The sequence below is a fragment of the Antennarius striatus genome, chromosome 15 (assembly GCF_040054535.1).
Source record: "Antennarius striatus isolate MH-2024 chromosome 15, ASM4005453v1, whole genome shotgun sequence".
In the NCBI taxonomy this organism is placed as follows: Eukaryota; Metazoa; Chordata; class Actinopteri; order Lophiiformes; family Antennariidae; genus Antennarius; species Antennarius striatus.
The window spans coordinates 7,011,494-7,031,708 of NC_090790.1; the positions used below are offsets into that span (position 1 = coordinate 7,011,494).

Sequence of the window (20,215 nt, forward strand, 5' to 3'; positions counted from 1 at the left end):
TGTGCGTGTGTGTGTGTGTGTGTGTGTGTGTGTGTGTGTGTGTGTGTGTTTAATAGTAAGGCTTGTATATACATGAGTGGGGCAAATTGCCACATTCAGAAACTTGGTACATACAAATTGGCTACCCTCAGAAATGTTGCATTATGTGATCACCATCTTTGTCTTTACAATGTTTATGTGACAGCACGACAATAGTGGGATTCAAAGTGGAGAAACATGATTGATGTGTCTGCTGGTATAATCAATAGCCAGTACAAATTATCTCTACATTTCCATGGTTCCCTCCATCTGTAAGGATTGATGAAAGATTACAGTTAGTGTGTGTCTCTCTCAGTCGCAGTCTTAGATGGGCACAAACACACACATACAATACACATATGGGATCAACAGATGCTTGGTAAGTAACAAAATGGCTATGTTGGATAGCATATGCTGTATGATGCCTCTCAGCATCTCTATCAAAGAATTATTGCAAAGATTATGAAAAAATATTTTAGAACTGAAATTATTCTTTTTATCTGATCTGTAATGCATTTAACGTCAATGCCAAGAGATTTAAAATTTCAGTCTATCTTCATTATTTCAACACAGAATGCATTGATGCTGTATAGATTCAGTATGGCGCCTGCCAACACATCATACCTTTTCTAAGTTAATTAAAGCATGGACCACTTACATGCTAATAAATGATTCTCATCTCACTGTGATAATGGTAATAGAGATCATACTCGATTATATTGCTGTGAGAAATGCACAAAAATAGTGACACCCCCCTCCATACCACCTCCTCAAGGGGAAATCAATGTATCTTAATGACAGATCATTAGTGGCTCTGTAAAGGGGAACCGTTTTAATGGAAACAACTCTGTCTCACCTCAGAACAAGGAGCGATATCACAGGAAGCTACTCTTCACTCTTTTCTTTTTTTTTAATAGCTTTTGAAGAAGAGCATCCAATGCAAAAACACAAAAAAAAGGTAGATCATGATTTTGTAGTCATTATCCATAGTAAGAACACATCAGGTTTGGAATTCATGCGGTTGTGTTTGCTTGTTTGTTTGTTTCTTTTTCTTTTTCTTACAGCACAAACAAATTGTGTAATCCTGCGATGGTTTATAGTGATTTTTTAAGCCCATGAAAAGCAGAAGTGATGATTCACATTGATCCTGTGGTACTATGGTTTGGTTCAAACTGAATTGGCTGAAGTCTAAATTGAAACGCCTCCAGGATTGTATACACAACCATGAGCTCTTGAATGTTAATATGCTCTGTAGAGCCTGCCTTTCACTACTTATCTGCCTCTGCCAATAGTGCGGTGGTGGCTTTTGGGTTGACTGACTATACAAGTAAAGTTATGATGGAACAAATTCAGTAAGTTCACTTGAACAGGTTGACTGTGGGTTTTCCTTATATATGTAACACAAATGACAATGCAAAGATCTACAGCCATAAACAAAAAATCAAAAATTGATCAAAGTAACAATCTCCCCACCTATATATTTGAATAAGCTCACTTGAAAACCTCATGGTGTCACGTTTTAACTCCACCCACTACCGCCCAACCAATCACGGCGCATATGCCAGAAGGAATGACGTAAACAATGTGGTGTAAGGCATCGGCCAGCGAGACAGCGAGAAACGGTGGCCAAAGTGAAGTTTTTTGAAAACGCCGGGTCTGCGTTGTCGTTTCGACGCTGTAACCAAAACTTTTTCTATCCGTGCGACAAAAACTGCTGTGATGTATTTTCTATTTTCTGATGTTCAGCTCCATGTTGAAGACGCGTTGATAAACATGCTTGACGGTTGGATATTTGTGTGTCTGTTTCTTTCTTTATGACTCCTAAAGAAAGAAAAAAAAAGTTTTCTCTTTATGAGTATATACCGTATATATATATATATATATATATATATATATATATATATATATATATATATATATATATATATATATATATATATATATATATATATATATATACACACACATATATATACACACACACACATATATATATATATATATATATATATATATATATATATATATATATATATATATATATATATATATATATATATATATGCACTGCCTGCTGATGGGAGAACTCTGTGATGGGTGCGCTTGGTTTATAATACCAATACATTTGTTTTCAGATGTTTGGTATGAAGTCTGATATTATTGTTTTATTGTGGAATTTCCACAGGTTCCTGCTAGTATAAGTATAAAAAAACGCTATAATCATTCAGTTTCGTTAATAAAAGCTTGCTGAGAATTTTAAAATTGAGAAACTAAGAAAAACTGCTCACTGAGCAGTGATAACATGTTTAGATCAAAGTCATGTTCACAATCTGATGCCATTTCTCAATCATAATGAGCACAATGATTAGCTCACTTTTGGTTGCAAGTCATGGTGAACAACTTGGTGTTAGACTGGCTGTCGACCCCTTACTATTATCAAGCTATCAGACCATAGGTTTTGTTGTAAAAGTAGGTTATGCAAGCAATTACACATAGTTTTTTTGTTTTGTTTTTTTATAAAGTGTACAGATCTCTTATTGAGCCTCTGCATTCTGATTTTCTACAAGGAATCTGCATAGATAGATAGATAGATAGATAGATAGATAGATAGATAGATAGATAGATAGATAGATAGATAGATAGATAGATAGATAGATAGATAGATAGATAGATAAATAGATATGACAAAACGATACAACACAGTTCAGTTGTTGGAACATGACTGTCATTTCATAGTAAAAATAAAACCATCCAAAAAAAGCAGCACAGTTTTTGACTAAAGATACATCTTCACAAGTTGTGAAATTGCCAAATTTAAGGAACCTTGTCTTGTCTTGGGCGGTAAGTTAGGTCTCAGGTAAATATAGCCCATGAATCCTGATAAAAATAATTAAATAAGAGTTATGACTGCATCTTTTCAAACAATAAATACTACAAAAGCTGCCAGTGTGAACACTCAGTGTTGAGCAGACATTTCTTTAAAAGGGAAGTTACAAAAATAGTAATTTCAAACGATGACATGTTCGTGTTCCCCCTGTGTTTGCATGGGTTCTCCGCAGGTTCTCCGACTTCTCCCACTTCCAAAAAAAAAACAATAACATGCAACTTTGGTGAATGGATCACACCAAATTTTCCATAGGTGTGAGTGTAAGCGTGTGTGTTTTGTTTGGTTTTTTATCGTGTGGCCTGGTGATGAACTGGCATCGCCTATAGCCAGCTGAGTTTCCAGCAAGTTGCTGTATACAAGACTATTGCGATTATCTTGTCTATAAGAAAATGGGGGGATTTTAGATGTTGTAATTTTAGATGATTGTAATTATTTCCTTGACTCAAGTTTTATCTTGTTTCTTTTTCCCCCTCCTGATTCCCCCCCTTACAGGCTCTGCTGTACGGCATCGGTGGATAGTGTTCCAACTCCTGATGCAAGTGTGGCTAGCAGCAAATCCATCTTTAGGTGAACGCCCATGCCCAAAGAGCTGTCGCTGTGATGGAAAAATTGTATACTGTGAATCAAGCACCTTTCGTGATGTCCCCAAGAACCTCTCAGGAGGCTGTGAAGGCCTGTCTTTACGGTACAACAGCCTCATTAGTCTTCGTGCAGGCCAGTTTGTGGGGCTCAACCATCTCATCTGGCTCTACTTGGACCATAATTACATTGCCTCTGTGGATGGAATGGCTTTTCAGGGTGTCCGCCGGCTCAAAGAGCTGATTCTGAGTTCCAACAAGATAACATCGCTCCACAACACCACATTCCACCCTGTCCCTAATTTGCGTAATCTGGACCTGTCATACAATAAATTGCAAGCCTTGCAGCCTGGCCAATTCCAGGGCCTGCGGAAGCTTCTCAGTCTGCACATACGCTCAAATTCTCTAAAAATTATCCCGATGCGTCTGTTCCAAGATTGTCGAAATCTTGAATTCCTGGATCTTGGTTACAATCGCCTACGCAGTATCACTCGGAATGCATTTTCAGGCCTTGTCAAACTCACTGAGCTGCATTTGGAGCATAACCAGTTCTCAAAGATCAATTTCTCACACTTTCCTCGTCTCTATAATCTTCGGGCGCTTTACCTGCAGTGGAATCGTATTCGTTCAATGAACCAGGGCTTGACGTGGACCTGGGCGTCCATCCAGAAACTGGATCTGTCTGGGAATGATCTGATGGAAGTGGATGCTGTTGTTTACCAATGCCTGCCCAACCTGCAGACACTCAATCTGGACTCTAACAAGTTGACCAATGTTTCCCAGGAGGTTGTTGATGCATGGATCTCCTTGACTACTATTAGTCTAGCTGGGAATGTATGGGACTGTGGCCCTGCCATCTGTCCTCTGGTGGCTTGGCTGAGAAACTTCAGAGGGGCAAAGGAGACGACCATGATCTGTGCCTCCCCCAAGAAAGCCCAGGGGGAGAAAGTGATGGATGCTGTTGATGCATTTGGTGTTTGTTATTCAAATCCAGCTACAACTCTCAGTGTGAGTATTCCTCCAACTCCATCTAGTATCCCCATGCTGACTGAGCATCACCCAGCCATTCTGACTTCACCTACTGGTTCTGCAAAGAGGGGAGAGGGATCTATCAGGGGTTCAACTTTGTCAGCTGTTACACCACCCGTGGCACTTCCCCCTGAACAAGACATGGAGCCTGTGTCATTCCATAAGATTGTGGCTGGAAGTGTTGCTCTCTTCCTATCCGTTGCAATGATCCTGTTGGTAATCTACGTGTCTTGGAAGCGCTATCCTAGCAGTGTCAAGCAACTGCAGGAGCACTCAGCAGCAGCCCGCAAACGCCGCAAGAAAGCTAGAGAGACAGAGCGCACACTGAGCTCACCACTGCAGGAGTACTATGTGGACTACAAGCCCACCAATTCCGAGGCCATGGATGTGCTTGTCAATGGGACTGGACCCTGCACTTACACGATCTCAGGCTCACGAGAATGCGAGGTATGACCCACACCACTGCCACTCCTAAATAAACCTCTGTCCACAGGGAGACATTTAGAGGTAATTATTTGCACTGCTTTAATAGGTGATAAGTCTGCTGCTTGATTACGTAGCTGTACACAGCAAATTCTGTAAATACTATGTACACATGGATTACTATGGATTGAAGCAGAGAGCTTTTAGCAGCACTTTTTGTATAACAAGATAGATTTTGTTTTCAAATGGACATTTGTATATTTACTCAAACTTTAATCTCTGATGCGATTGAAATCTTTGTTGTTTGGCAGAATAATACAGAAACACAGATAAATGAGTTACGACGATATTACCCACTCTAAATAATCTTAAGCATTAGCTAATTTATTTATGAAATGTAATCTGTGCTTGTTCAGGTTTTCATTTACTTGCATAATCTTTATACATTATGTGTTTTCTCTTGTTACATTCTGTTTTTGATGAGCATATTGTGTTGGAAGATTGATGAATAGTTGGAAGATTCACTTCAGGATACTGACTATACATTAGAAATTGGTATAGAGTAGACCATTGTCACTCTCTAGACCCCTGAGGAGATGATTTACCATTTTTTTCTTTATGTTGTACTGCACCAGTACAATAACACCTTTCTTCCTCAAGATTCCCCTACCCCCTTTAAAGAACACACACAGAGATTTTTTAAAATTTTGTTTTTTATACAGGCCAGTGAATTTCCTCAAAATGTAATTCATAGTCTACAGCAATTTGCAGCGATGTGGGAAATCACTATCACTTATTTTTGTCTTGCTTTCTGCTACTATACTCTTGGGTAACTGACATGTAGCACAGTTGTCGGTTAAATCTTGAATTGTGCTGCAGTCTGAAAAAATTCCAAGCAAAGCAAAACTTCCTCTTGGAATATATTTTGCATTATTGATTCACTGAATCTGTGGATTGAACATTTGATCAATAATGGGGTCAAGTAATGGGTCAAGCCCCATTTGATGACCAGGTAGCACATCATCCAATGCTAAAAGCTATTTTTATTATGCTTTGTAGATATTTTCACATTATCAGCCCACTCATTCTGCGTCTGATTCCTAGATCTTAGATGATATGAATAAACAACAAGTGGAGGAATGATTGTAAATACAGAGTTTCAAACAATGTGGAACAGCAGGAGGGGTTCAATCTTACACGTTCTTTCATATTTCTCCTTCTGTCTGATTCCTAGATCTTAGATGATATGATAAACAACAAGTGGAAGAATGATTGTAAATACAGAGTTTCATACAACGTGGAACAGAAGGAGGGGTTCAATCTTACACATTCTTTCATATTTCTCCTTCTGGCTTTCCTGTATATATGCAGGGTACCTGAAAATATATAATATCTCCAGTTTGCTCACAGTGGGATCATTGTAAAAGAGGGACTGCAAATCACAGCTTCCATTTACTTGTTGTTTGCCCCGCCCTTGCCCATTAAGGCTTTGAAAGCCTTCTCTCAGCCCAGAGTGCTGATTTATGTCGATTGGAATTTTTTTCAAATGTAAAACTTTATTGGTAGTTTTGCTGTCTAAGTAGAGGGGAACAGTAGAGGGTGTTCTAATTAATGTCTTTCAGAAGCTGCATTATATTGTACAATGCCAAGCGACCAATTTGAATTATGTGCTTTTGACGTGACCTCATTTAAAAACATCTTTTTTTGGCTTTGACCCAACATGCAATACTTTCTTCAGGCGAATGAAGTATTGACAAAAAATTTGCAATGCTATCTTATTTTAAAATCAAAATAAGGAGAACAATATGATCTCTGATCAGCATTATTCATAGAATGTACAGATGCCAATCATGAAATAATATAAATTATTATAACTGTGCTCTGAGAATACTGTGCTGATTATTATTTACTAATAAGTTTTTAACCATCCACTGAAATAACCTTTCCAGAGGTAATCTTTGTTGTGACTTCATCGCAGGTGTTCATAATCCCAATGCCATCCTTGTATTTAAATTATTATAATTTATTCAAATTATATAGATAACTAGAGGAGCTCATAACAGAAGAGTGCTGACCAGGAATGTGATGAAGGCATGAAATACACAACAAAGATGATGAGTCATGCTGCCAGAACATTGTAAACTTTTTTCTTTTTTTTTTGTGGAATCTTAATATGTGTTACCATTGTTTACCTACTTGGAGGCACTACAATGGAATTTAGAATGTAGGAAATGCCATTACACCAACTAATGATAAATCAAAAAAACATGCGTCGACTCCCTTTCATTACTTCATATAAGATGTAAAAGGAAAATTCTTCCATGCCTGATACCCAATACAAGTAGTTTTAGTCTTATTTAAGACATGTATGGAATTGGAACAGAACTGTATGTTCCAGAGAGGCCTGAAGGTGAAGTTCATGTGATAACTTGATATCCATTCCTACTCAGAGGGATCCCACAAAAAAACATGACACAATTTCATGGCCCAAGACATGGTGCAACAGAATTTGGAGTGCCAAAGAATAAAAGTTGAAATATTAATGATTCACCAAGCACACATTTTAATATAAAATACAACCCAGAAGGAACAGTTCTGCAACTTAAACAGAAAATTGACCAACTAAATAAAGGGAGAATGATTTGAGCCTCTAGATCAAAGATAAACAGCAAAGAACAAATAAGACATACCTAACACTCTAGGCCTCCATATGGAGAGCTTAAGTCTATACATTTCTGGCTCTCATGAATATCAATCTGATTCCCTATTCTGATATTCTCCATCTGCTTACATAAGCCATACTAAAAGGAAGCTGGCACACACAGGTAATGAAACTCAAGTAGCTGAACGTATTCATCCGAAGAAGGTGATATCTTCACAATGTTGTATGACTGTAAACAAATATAAACAAAGTAAATACAAAAATAATGTCAAAAAGGCAGACAGAGAAGGAATTACCTAAAGTTCTGTGTCTCAAAAAGTCTTCTAATATAATCACATATGAAGTTTAATGTATGCACAACATATGTAACTTTCATATTTAAGATGGAGATTTATTTTCCCGGCATCCCCTGCTTTCTGCTAGCTGTTAATTAACCCATCCATAATTATACGTGTGGCATTTTGACCTCAGGGTTCCTAACCTTTATAGCTTATGCCATGTTATTAAGCCATATAATGAAGCCATATTGCAAGGATATTGAATCTGTGGAGGAAAACTGAGTGAAATTGTTTGTTAATTCCTGTCACATTCACTGTGGTGTTTTCACAAGCTTCATTTTTATCCCCGCACTATTCTCCATTTTGTTTCTTGAGCTATCTTTGAAAATACACCCTCTGCAGTCTTATCTGGCCCCCTGTCTCTTAAAACATTGTAGAGCCGAGACGAGAACGATCACTCAGCAGTCCGCAAAGTCACAAGTTCATCTCAGAATGTGCTCCGATCTTGTTTCTACATTTTGGTGCACTTGCACGAACATAAATCACTCAGTAGAATGCAGCAGTACATGCTGCACTCTCTCCCCCTTGCAGGCTTGCTCTCTCTGCAGGCTCGAGGCCATAGCAACTTAGGTTTGCCATTTTCGGCTGAATGTGAATTGCTCCTTCTTCCTGTATCACTCAAACAATTTCTTTCATTCAGATTCAACGCCATCACTATAACTCACCCTGGACTTCTTCGCCTGACGTGAATGTGAGCTTGGAAGCCCTCTTAGTGAATTGCCTGAAGATGGTGCAGTCCTTATTGTTACGTCCCTTTACCCTCCACACAAAAAGGATTATTTCTATCATTGCATTTCTGTCTTGCTTTGATCTGCGTCTTTCCAGCAGTATTGCTAATGTATCTGCACTATTCATGGCTTCTTATTCATCACTTGACATCCATTGTCATTATTTTCTATTTTATCTGCCACACTGCACAATATTTTTTTTTTTTGCAATTCATTCTTCCCTTCTCTCATCTCCTTCTGCTTAACTCAATCGTAACGTGTTCGCCAAACCTTACCACCATCCCTTGGCCTCCTCCACCTATTGTTCTGATCCACTCATTTGTTGTATCATGCCCCTTGGTGGTCAGAAACTGCATGAACTATGTTGACACACTCCTTTTATCAACGGAAACAAAGTGTCTCAAATCCTATTCTTTGATGAGGATTTTGATGACAGAGCAGTCCTACTTTGCCAACCACCGAGTAGAACTACTCCAATACTTTCATATATCAGCTAGCTTTTACTAAAATAGAACTCGGTAATTTCAGCAAGTGGACGATAACATTCTTTTTTTAGTTTTAGTTTTCTTGTTTTTGGTTATTATTTGATGATTGAAATAGTGGTGTTTGTTGAAAAGCTTTTTTACAAGCTTTGGTGTAGAGCTTTAATAATTTATGAGGCAAATTTCATGTTTTAAACCTTAAGTAATAAGAAATCATGCATATTTTTGTTAGGTTAAAATTATCATTATTATTATTATTTATTTTTTTTTGTTAATGGTATGAGCAGATTCTGCTCTTCTGGTTGTTCTCTCCTGGTCTCTGTAGACCAAGGTCATGGAATCAGATTGCTAATTGCTCTAAAAAAAAATAAAATGAATAAAAAAAAACAAAACACAAACACTGGGAGCCTAGCCAAGGCCAAGTAAGTGATCTGTAATTCAGTGGGGAGGGTGAACTGCAAGATCCCAGTGGCTTTGGTTGACAATTAGCCATGCGGGAGACTTTAAAACATGCGCAGTGCAGGAAGAACATCTCTCTCATCAGCTAATCCTGTCTGTTTCACACTGTTTTTCTTACTCCTGCTCTTTTGATCCATCTTAAAGCACCAATATGCCAATTACGCAATCATTGAAAAAGTTTTTTCAATGAAACCCTTATGAATCGTTAACACTGAGCTTTCTGATTTGCTACTGCATATCTTCCACCTCATTATGATTCCATGATTTAAAGGTCCATCATTCCATCCATCTATCCATCCATCCATCTGTCCATCCATCCATCCATCCAGCCATGGATGTGAGGCGGGGGAAACTCCGGGCTCAATGGCAGTGTGCCGCGGATCCACACAGAAACACAGACAGCCACGCACACACACTCTTACACCTACAGTCAATTGGGGACAATTAACCAACTGTCCAGAAGCACATGATTTTGGAGGTGGGATTTGTACTTACTCACTAAATAATAATTATTTCCCGTTATTTTCTTGTTGGCTATCAAAGAAAAATTCTGAAATCTTTGCAAGATTTCTTTCACATAGTCTCTTTCCCTTTTTAGAACCTCCGACCCGTTTCACAACCCACTGACATCAGCTATATAGACTTACACAATGTGTTCTATCCACCTCCTCCATGTTGATGAGACAACCAGAATAATATATTGCATCTGCCTCTAAACTATTAAATAGATAAACAGCAAAAGGCTATTTATTCTGAATTGGGAGTAATAAACAGACTCCGAATGACTTCCCATGCTTGTCACTGCATTTACTTAACGGCACTCAGTAATGTGCCCTAACTCTCATATTTTCTTCCACTACATTTATTACTGCATGTGACACCCTACTTGTGAGAGAAGCTATGCAGCAGAGTTGCGCTTAGCAGCATCATCCTTTCAAACTTGTTCTTCCTAAAAAAATAAAAATAAATAAATAAATAAATAAATTATATATATATATATATATATATATATATATATATATATATATATATATATATATATATATATATATATATATATATATATATTCTTCATTGTTTTAAGGAAAAACAAACAAACAAAGAAATGCATTGCATCATAATTTCCATTAAAGTTGAATAGTGTTACTATTACCATGGTCATTAATCACTAAATTCAAATGTATGCAGTTCATCCAGTGTGAGGGAAGAGGATGGTGACTCATTTGTGGATTTGCATCTGAATACACCACTAGGTACCTGCTGCCTGTAGTACATCTGTTCACATCTGAAGAGCCACAAGATGAACAAGTGCAAGCCAACCAAACCATATCTGCTCTGGGTGTTTAAATAATGTGTTTAGGTTGTTGTTTTTGTTTTTATCTTTGGAACACAGTGTTGAATGAAGCACTCTGCTGAAATCGTGCAGACTTGCTCACTCTTTCTAAAAAAAATGATGTGTTATTTATCAAATCGACATTGAGTCTAACGTAATTAGCCCGTCATCCTCAAATAACACTGCTGTCAAAAGAAAATATCCTCAGCTTTATGAAGTCAATATATTTTTATTTAATAGGTTTCCTGGGGCCTAGCATCAAGGAACTTACTTTAAATTAAAGATAACATGTTTCAAGGAACTGAACTCCGAAGGCATTACTGCAAGGAAGAGCAGGTTTCTAATTCTAAAGCTAGTCCTAATCAACTATCTGATGTAATTAAGAGGAACTCTCCCCGAAAAGAGAGGGTAAAGGCCTTCTCTTTGTAGTTCTTCGTGGGTGGATGGAGTATTAACAGTAAAAAAGACCAGAAATCTCTGTCTCCAAACAGATTGGTGATTTTTTTAATCCTGTTTTGAAATATTTTCCTACTAAAAGAGGAAAAAAAAAAAAAAAAAAAAAAAAAAAAAAAATATATATATATATATATATATATATATATATATATATGATCTCCCAACTAGCATTTCTGTCTGTTGCAGTAGGGCCTTTACATTATCCTTTCATGTAGTTAGAAAATAGGAAAAAGTAGAAGTTCCCTTACTGGTTCATCCACATTACTGTGAATAGTTCATTTCCCTACAATTTGATAAATCTCCAGAAATAACACTGATCTCAGAATATACTTGTGCATACGTAGTATGTCGGTTTTCCTGCTACATTAATATTTATAAACCACGAGATGTTTGTGGTTGCATTTACGGAGATGCTCTATGTGCCTGCAGTTTCTTCCTCATGTTATTCATTGAAAGTGAAAAATAAATCATATTTCCTGTGATTCAGATCTGCTCCAAAATGTAATTGGTATCTCACTGAGACTTATACTCGGCCCTTTCATCAATTTTCATGAAAATCCAACAAAGTTCATAGAAGGTTCATGCAGGTTCATAGAATGATCTTTTTCAAAGATCCCTCTATGAACCACTTAAAAACAGGCAGACATATCTAAAATGTGACCTTCCTTGAGTCACAGACTTTGATTTGTGTGTAACCAGGATTTTTTTTTTTCCACCATTGACTAATGACTTTAAACCAATGAGTTATCTCTGGTATCCTGGTTGCAGTATGTATGTATGTATTTATGGATCACCGCTTTTCCCAGCACTTCCATTTGCATGATTGACATTTCCTTGAATCATTTCCATGTTCCTGTTAAGAGGTGAAAATATCAATTTTGTCATTCATATAATTGGTTGTTATTCAGTGTGACCATACCTATATATACGAGGTCACAACATGTCAATTCATTGACAGATAATGAAAAGCATGTCCATTTTAAGATGAAAGGTGTTGATAGATCCTGGGATTGCAAAAATGCACTTTGCAGTCTGGTAGTTTGAGGTTAATTCAAATCCATTGTTAGTATTGAAGGGGAGTCCGACCTACTAGCTCCGCAGCATGTTCGTTAGATGATCAGGACATACATATGACTCTTGAGACAATGGTTGGAAGTTCATGGTACTTTACTTACAGAACAATGGTGAATGTGGTACGAGAAGGACAAATTCTTATCTCAAGACAGTGGTATTAATACTGTTGGAGACAGGCATGATGTCACATGACTCTTTTACAGGAATGCTTTTAAAAGGGAAAGTCTGAGAAACAAATGGTGAAGGAACAGTGTTAGAGACAAATGGTGAAGGCGTAATAATCTCAAGGTCCATAAACTACATCTTCAAAGGCTAGGAAACTGAGGTTATCGAGCAAGTGCTGATTGTATCCTGGGAGCAGACCTCATTTACAGTTAAACAAAAAGTGAATTTGTGTGGGGAGGTAAATCCTGTGGAAGGAGTTTACCAAATGTTCATATGTCCCTAAAGGCCAAAGGTCTTGCAATGTTATCAGTATTTCCTATGTAATAAACCTGAGCAATAAACCAGAACAACAACCCTGGAGAACAAACCTAAAGGTGAAAAGATGATCAAAGGATTTAAATGCTTTTCCCATGTCAAGACCTGAACAATGAAATTAACATTTCCTTCAGTATATATCTAAGACCCAATTGTATAGGTTAGAGATCACTGAAATATAAATATAACAGTAAGGGTCATACCAGGAAGGAATATACTATGTTCATTGAAAGTTTCTTAGGTTTTTAATGGAATTTAAATATACAGTATATTATGATTTATTAAATCCAAGAAACTGGCTCTTTCAGAGCTCCTGTGGCATAAGTGCATTTACTGATACTGACAATGTGAAAGTCATCCTGGCAAGCAGATTCAACAGGCAGAAAAGACAGACTGACATTCAGTGGTTGAAGCTGAGTAAGACAGGTAGGCAAGTGAATCTGGCAGAGGACGTTCAACAGGATGGAGTGGCCGACAGGCAGACAGGAGAGGCAGTTAGAAAGCTAGGAAAATCAGGCATTCGACCAGGTACGACAGCTAGATTGGCAGGCATTCGTCCACAAAGACACACAGACCATTGTTCGTGGACAGCTGTCCATCCTCTGATCGGTGAGGGCTCAAAAGCTTTTTTGAAGTAAGATAATAAGTCGGAGGCAAGGCCCAGCAGATTGGCATGTTATCCTCTGAGGTCAGATCAGAACTGCAGTGTACCTAAAATGGAGTTGGGTGTGGAGGAGTGTGTGTGTCCTTGGACACTTTTAATCAAAAATTGTGTCAGAAACCTTTGATAACCATCCAACTTTGAAAATTACACCCAGGATGAAAACACATGGAGGATTGCATTTACTGACAGGTTGGAGGAGGTGCTATGAACTGCTGCTGATCAATCCCTTTTAGCTCTGGACTCATCATAAATACTGTCATTGTCTATTGTCTATTATTGCAGTACTGGAAACCCTTAGGTAATAAAATGAGTTGATAGACAGAAAAGTAATCAACTGAAAATATTATCAATTAAGACTGATATTTCTTTGCTTTTTTTACGAAACAACCATGTTTTTTTTTTTCCAACTCAATGGTGAAACTGCAGGACAATCAATGATTATCTGGTAAACTTGTTCATTCCTGCTGCATATACAGACTACAAGGGAGTTTGGAAATCCTGCTCAAAATAGGGGGTGCTAATACCTTTTAGTTACAGCCATGAAAATATTTAGGTCTTTTATTCTATTTCTTGAGCTATTGAAGGATTTTCTATGAAACAATAATTACAGAATGATATACCACCTTCAGAATCATGGTGCATTCAAACAACTCGCGTTTCATGCATGATTTAAATAAAAGGGTGACGTGTGGGTGCCATTCCTGACATTTTTACAAGTTACAGCCGCCAAAGAGGAATCAGAACATACAGAAATAAAATAAAAAAATAAAAATGAAATCAGACACCAAATTTCCATCACTGGAATTAAATAAATAAAGAGCTGACATGAATATGTGTGGGTGTCTGAAATATATTGATGTTGAAAATCTAATGAAATTTCCCATGGCTTTCAAGTTTGATCCTTCTCTATGGTGTAGGTGTCAGAGCAGTCTGACTGCTTGTGCTGCATCCACTCATGCCACCCTACAAAATAACCTTCATGTCCCCAGCTAGTATATTCTGGGAGATTTTTATTCAGTTGTGTCTCCCATTCTTTTTCAAGCCCTTTTTCTTCGCTGTGTCAAGCACATATTATTTTTAGTTAATTACCTGTCTCAGTCAACCTCCAACATCCCACTCTTGGCCTCACTGCATCCGCCCGGATGAAGGTTGTCTTCCACCACAGGAACATGTGCAGTTCTCATGATTGATGACTTCTATTCCTCCACAGCTTGACAAAAGTATGATGGCCTTACATGTCCAAGCTGCTAGAATATGATAATAACACATGCTTTGAAAATAAGTCCACATTTTTCATATTTGCTGTGCTGTCAGAAGCAGAATGGCTCCCCAGGACAGGTGAAAAAGAAGGTAAGAAAAACTGACTATTAAAGCACTTGAATACTCACTCCAACAATATCCGTATCCATGATACGGAGCACACTCTATGTAACCAATGTCATATACTTCAAGGCCATCTTCTTCAGTCATGTATAATGTCCCTTCTTATGGATTAAAATAATAATAATATGAGCTCAGTTTTTGACAAAAAACTGATTGGTGTGTGATTGATTGTATTACTGAGCTGGTGAAATAATTTGGTGACCAGGACCCCACTCTGATTTCATTGACCCTCTGAAAATGATTTAAAAAAAACCAAAACCTCACAGGTGATGATGATCAAAAAACTATAATACAAATAAAAATGCAGAAGTGTAAAAGCTTTGTATTTTATCCAGATTGTGAAGTGTATTACTTATATTTTCAAAATCCATACTTAGTAAAACATGTATTTTACATTTCTTAGAGTGAAGGCAGTCAAATTCTGATCAAGCTCAGGATTGACTATTTTTATTTTGACATGTCTGGGGGCATGATGATGAGCCATAGACTGGCTGAGTAGCAGTATTCTCTCATATATGTGTTATATAAATTTTACTTATGGGCAAGCTCACACTACGAACAATACGGCGAGTAAAACCAGCCCCCACATAATGCTAAAATCAATAATTTTATAGACATGCACATATAGTACACTGCACATGGATGTTTTAACAGCTCAGAGTACTTTGAGGGGCGTATTTCCTCTAAGGATGTTGCGGACAGCAAGTTTTATATATTGAGTTTAAACTGTATGGGAGTTTTCAGTTTACTTATGCATCATATTTTTTCCCCAGCACATTTAGAAATACTGTATGTGCCATATATACACTGTATGGAAAATTATTCTTGATTTTGACATAGCGTATATGTACAGTACATGATTTTATAAGGCTATACATCAGATATTGAAAAAATTCCTGAGCTACCAGACTCAACATTAAGTGAAGCTTCACTCCACTGAAACTAACCCCAGAAAAATGTGGCAATGAAATGGCAAAAGCAGTTCACTGTAATGAAGCATTTTTTTTTTTTTTTTACACAGAAAAAAATCATTCCAAGTCAATTTGATCTCAGTCATTAATAAATTCTGTGTTTGCATTTTATGTTAGCGGGATGCTCAAACTGCATGTAAATTTAACTCACCTCAGTAGTGAGAGAACAAAGATCCTAATTCTCTCTGGATCAGTTAATCTCCATCTCCACCCTCTGCCATATTTCCAGGAAGTAATCCCACGCATGCACATCTGCATCACCCTATAAGTGATGTTGGCATCAGGATTGGAACCCAATGTTATCGGTATATGGAGGAGCCTGTGTGGACATGTGCCCTCCATGTTGTGGAGGAGTCTCATATTGACACTAATGGTATTATTTCAGAAAGGTGCAGCTTGTCAGTTTGCAAACAAACCCACAATCTCTGATGAAAGAGAAGAATTGTAGAAAATGTCAATGACCAAGAAGAATGAGGTAAAACTGTTGTTATATATATGCGTGCGTGTGTGTGTGTGTGTGTGTGTGTGTGTGTGTGTGTGTGTGTGTGTGTGTGTGTGTGTGTGTGTGTGTGTGTGTGTGTGTGTTGTGTGTGTGTGTGTGTGTGTGCGTGTGTGTGTGTGTTTGTGTGTGTGTGTGTGTGTATGTGTGTTTGTGTGTGTGTGTGTGTGTGTGTATCTGTTTGTGACTATTCCATAGCATTAGAGATTATTAACAAACCATAAATAATGCAGCATTCTTTCTACATTACCCTGATTTTTATCATTTTAGATACAATATCTTTGAGGTTTTGACAGTTGGATGCAAACATGGGGCAGCGATGGCTCAGCGGTAGAGCGGGCGGTAGAGCAAGTCTTCCAATGTTTCAAAGTTGGCGGTTCGAGCTGACAGTGGGACGTGTCAGCTTACATCTGGACAACTGCCGAGGCGCCCTTGAGCAAGGTGCTGTCCCCCTCACAAGCTGCTCATTTGGGCTCTCCACCAAGTGGCTGCCCCCCACTCTACCTCTCCCTGCATTCCTACAGGCCCCGTTTGTGTGTTCAGGGCCTGCACACACTAATATATATATATATATATATATATATATATATATATATATATATATATATATATATATATATATATATATATATATATATATATATATATGCCCCTAATTGTCCTGTGGGGATTAATTCAGTATTTAATCAAAAAAAAAAAAAAAATCAATTAAGTACATAGTAGGTGCAGCTGGATTTGGGCACAGTGTAAGATTTCCAATATTCCAAAAAATATTGATTATATTTCTTCTTCACCTGATGCTTATGGGAAATCTTCAACAGAATGTTAGCCTTTTCCATTTGCAAAACGCATATCATCTGTTATGCCTTTTTTGACATGATCCCTGCTGCTATCTTCCAACTTATTATCATCATTAACATGTAGCGTGTCTGGGAAGTAATGGGGTCACCACCATCAGCATTAAAATGTTCAGCAGAGAATGTGATTTAGTGAGTGATCACACCAAGTGGCAAGCTATATTCTTTGTAATATGGACATCTGATGTTTTATGTTGTTGATGTTCATAATCTGAAGCGTAACACAATCAATGGAAATTTGATATTTTTATTGCCTCAGCCAATGTCCTTCAAGTTTTGTCTGATGTATTTGATTGTTCACCTTTAAAGCCAATTCTTGTCTGATTTGACAACATAGACTGTGCTATAAATTTATTGAACATCAACATATCTAAAGAAAGTTCCACTATTCAAAAGAATTCTATTTTCAGAGCATAAAACCTGGAATTGATAATTCTTTAAACCTTGTAGTATCAAGGGCTGCACACTTTAAACAGTGAGACAGAATTTTTCAACACTATTTTAATCAAGGCAGGGTTATATTGCTCCAATTTTGTCATAATGAGGGGTCGGTCTGGGGCAGTAATCTTCATCAGGCAAAAAGAGATTTGGTCGAGCAAATGAATGTTTTGGACCTATGATCACTATAGCTGAGAATGGTGGAATAACTTGCCTAGTGCGCATGTGTGAATAGGCAAGATTAAAGTACCAATTGTTAACCTGCTTCTTCTCTGGAAATCATGAATTTAATCAACTACAAAAGTCAGACAAAAAACAAATTGATAGTTTGGTGGGAAAGCAAAAAATAGCACATACTCTCTCACAGTTCCTTCTGACCTGGGAGGCACAGGCTGCTTGATTTAGTGCCAATCAGATTTTTTTCTAATTTCTATGCAGTGCATCATAATTTATTAGGATTATCATAAAATTGTGCATGGAGAAGGAGCAAAGGCACTTGTGCGTCCCACCCAGAATGAATTGCTTGCTGCAAGCTGGAGTGTCAATCAGACCAAATATGGTGACACCAGCTTTTTCCGACTTTGTTTTTCCCCAACCTCTTCATGCAAAGCAAGGACTCACAATAAATATTCATCCCATCATAATCCAGCCTTGATGGTGCCAAGACTTGGAGGTGCAGTGAGAGCTGAAGGCAGGTTTAAATTACATCCTTTTCTAGTGTGGGGGGTGAGGGTGGGGGCATTTTTGTCATCAACTGCCTGTGAAATTATTAAAGCCTGACTAAATTATTGTGTTCCTCCTCATACAAATACAAACATAAAATCACACACACACACACACACACACACACACACACACATACACACACACACACACACACACACACACACACACACACACACACACACACACACACACACACACACACACACACATACACATACATACACACACACACACACATTTTCTTTGAAGAAGTGAAAATGATAAATGCAGCATGACCTTTACATATTGAGTCCAGTTCCCTCATTTGTTATAATTTTCTGGCCAAGGAGGTGAGGTGATCTGTTTGGCTTCTCTATCTTAGCAGTACTACAAAAAAATAAATAAATAAATAAAATAAAAAGACTGACGATACCTTTGAAGTGGAGTTGATCTGAATCCAGTTATTTAGCTTTGCGATCTAAATGTTTTTCCATCATTTTTGTCCAAGTAGATGATGTTCACCATTGGTAGAAAGTCCAGTCCAACAGGCTCCCATTATATTTAGAGTGGATCCAGAATCCAGCAGTGACATGCGGTGATGTTCATGGCTGGTGAGGCACTGTCTTCATCGCAATCAAATTAACAAAAATATGAACTTACAGTGTAGCTTATTCACCATTTCATTAGCAACAGTGAGTGGGTTATGTTTAAAGTCTCACAGCAGAATTATTTACGCAATTATTTTAACTGTAACACACACAAATAAGCGGGCGGCACAGTGGTGCAGTGGTTAGCGCTGCCGCCTCACAACACGGCAGACATGGGTTTGAGTCCCGCTCTGTGCGGAGTTCGCATGCTCTCCCCGTGTCTGCGTGGGTTCTCCGGCTTCCTCTCACCTCCAGAAGCATGCACTTCAGGTTGATTGGCCGGTCCAAATTGCCCGTAGGAATGAGTGTGTGTGTGCTTGTTTGTGTGTCTTTGTGTGGTGCACTGGCGTTGTGCTGGCGTCATGCCCGGAGTGTCCCCCGCCTCACGCCCTATGCCACCGAGATAGGCTCCGGCTCCCCATGACCCGCTGCGGCGGATACAGCAGTGGTAACCTGAAAATGACTGACTGACACAAATAAGCACATTAGATTAAAAAAGCGTTGTCATGTTGTTATCTACATGTTTGTTTATATGTTATGTTTACTGATCAGTGTTGAGCTGGGTACTCGTTTCAGACAGGTATCCGGTACAGATAACGCAATTTTGACAAGTACCAGCACGATACGAGTAAAACTTGTCAATACTCTTGCTCGTTCATTCATTCATTCATTCATTCATTCATTTTCACTTCACTTTCACTTCATCTGCTTGTGCGGGTCACGGGGAGCTGGAGCCTATCCCAGCTGGCATAGTTGGAGGAAAATCCTCAGAACTGACTGTCTTCACGTTCTGTGATTGGCCAGTCACACACAGTGTCCGCCCCTCCATGCAGACACGCAAAACTGCAGCCAGAGCTATCGCTGGCCCACTCTCGCACACACACACACACACACACACACACACACACACACACACACACACACACACACACACACACACACACACACACACACACACACACACACACACACACACACACACACACACACCTTAATCAACATTGTTTAACATTGTGTGAAAATAATGGCAAGAACATTAGGTGGTAAAAATAAATAAATAATTGAGAAAAAAAAAGTGATCATAAAAATTATTGATAATCATAA

The 20,215-nt window shown here is 38.1% G+C and overlaps 1 protein-coding gene across 1 annotated transcript in view; it reads left to right on the forward strand.

The window, feature by feature from the left end:
* LOC137608837 (leucine-rich repeat transmembrane neuronal protein 4) overlaps positions 1-20,215 on the forward strand; it is a 97,198-nt gene that overhangs the window by 4,984 nt on the left and 71,999 nt on the right. Inside the window, exon 2 of the mRNA XM_068335428.1 lies at positions 3,398-4,959. Coding sequence (XP_068191529.1) covers positions 3,398-4,959 — 1,562 coding nt within the window. The remainder of the gene's footprint in view (positions 1-3,397; positions 4,960-20,215) is intronic.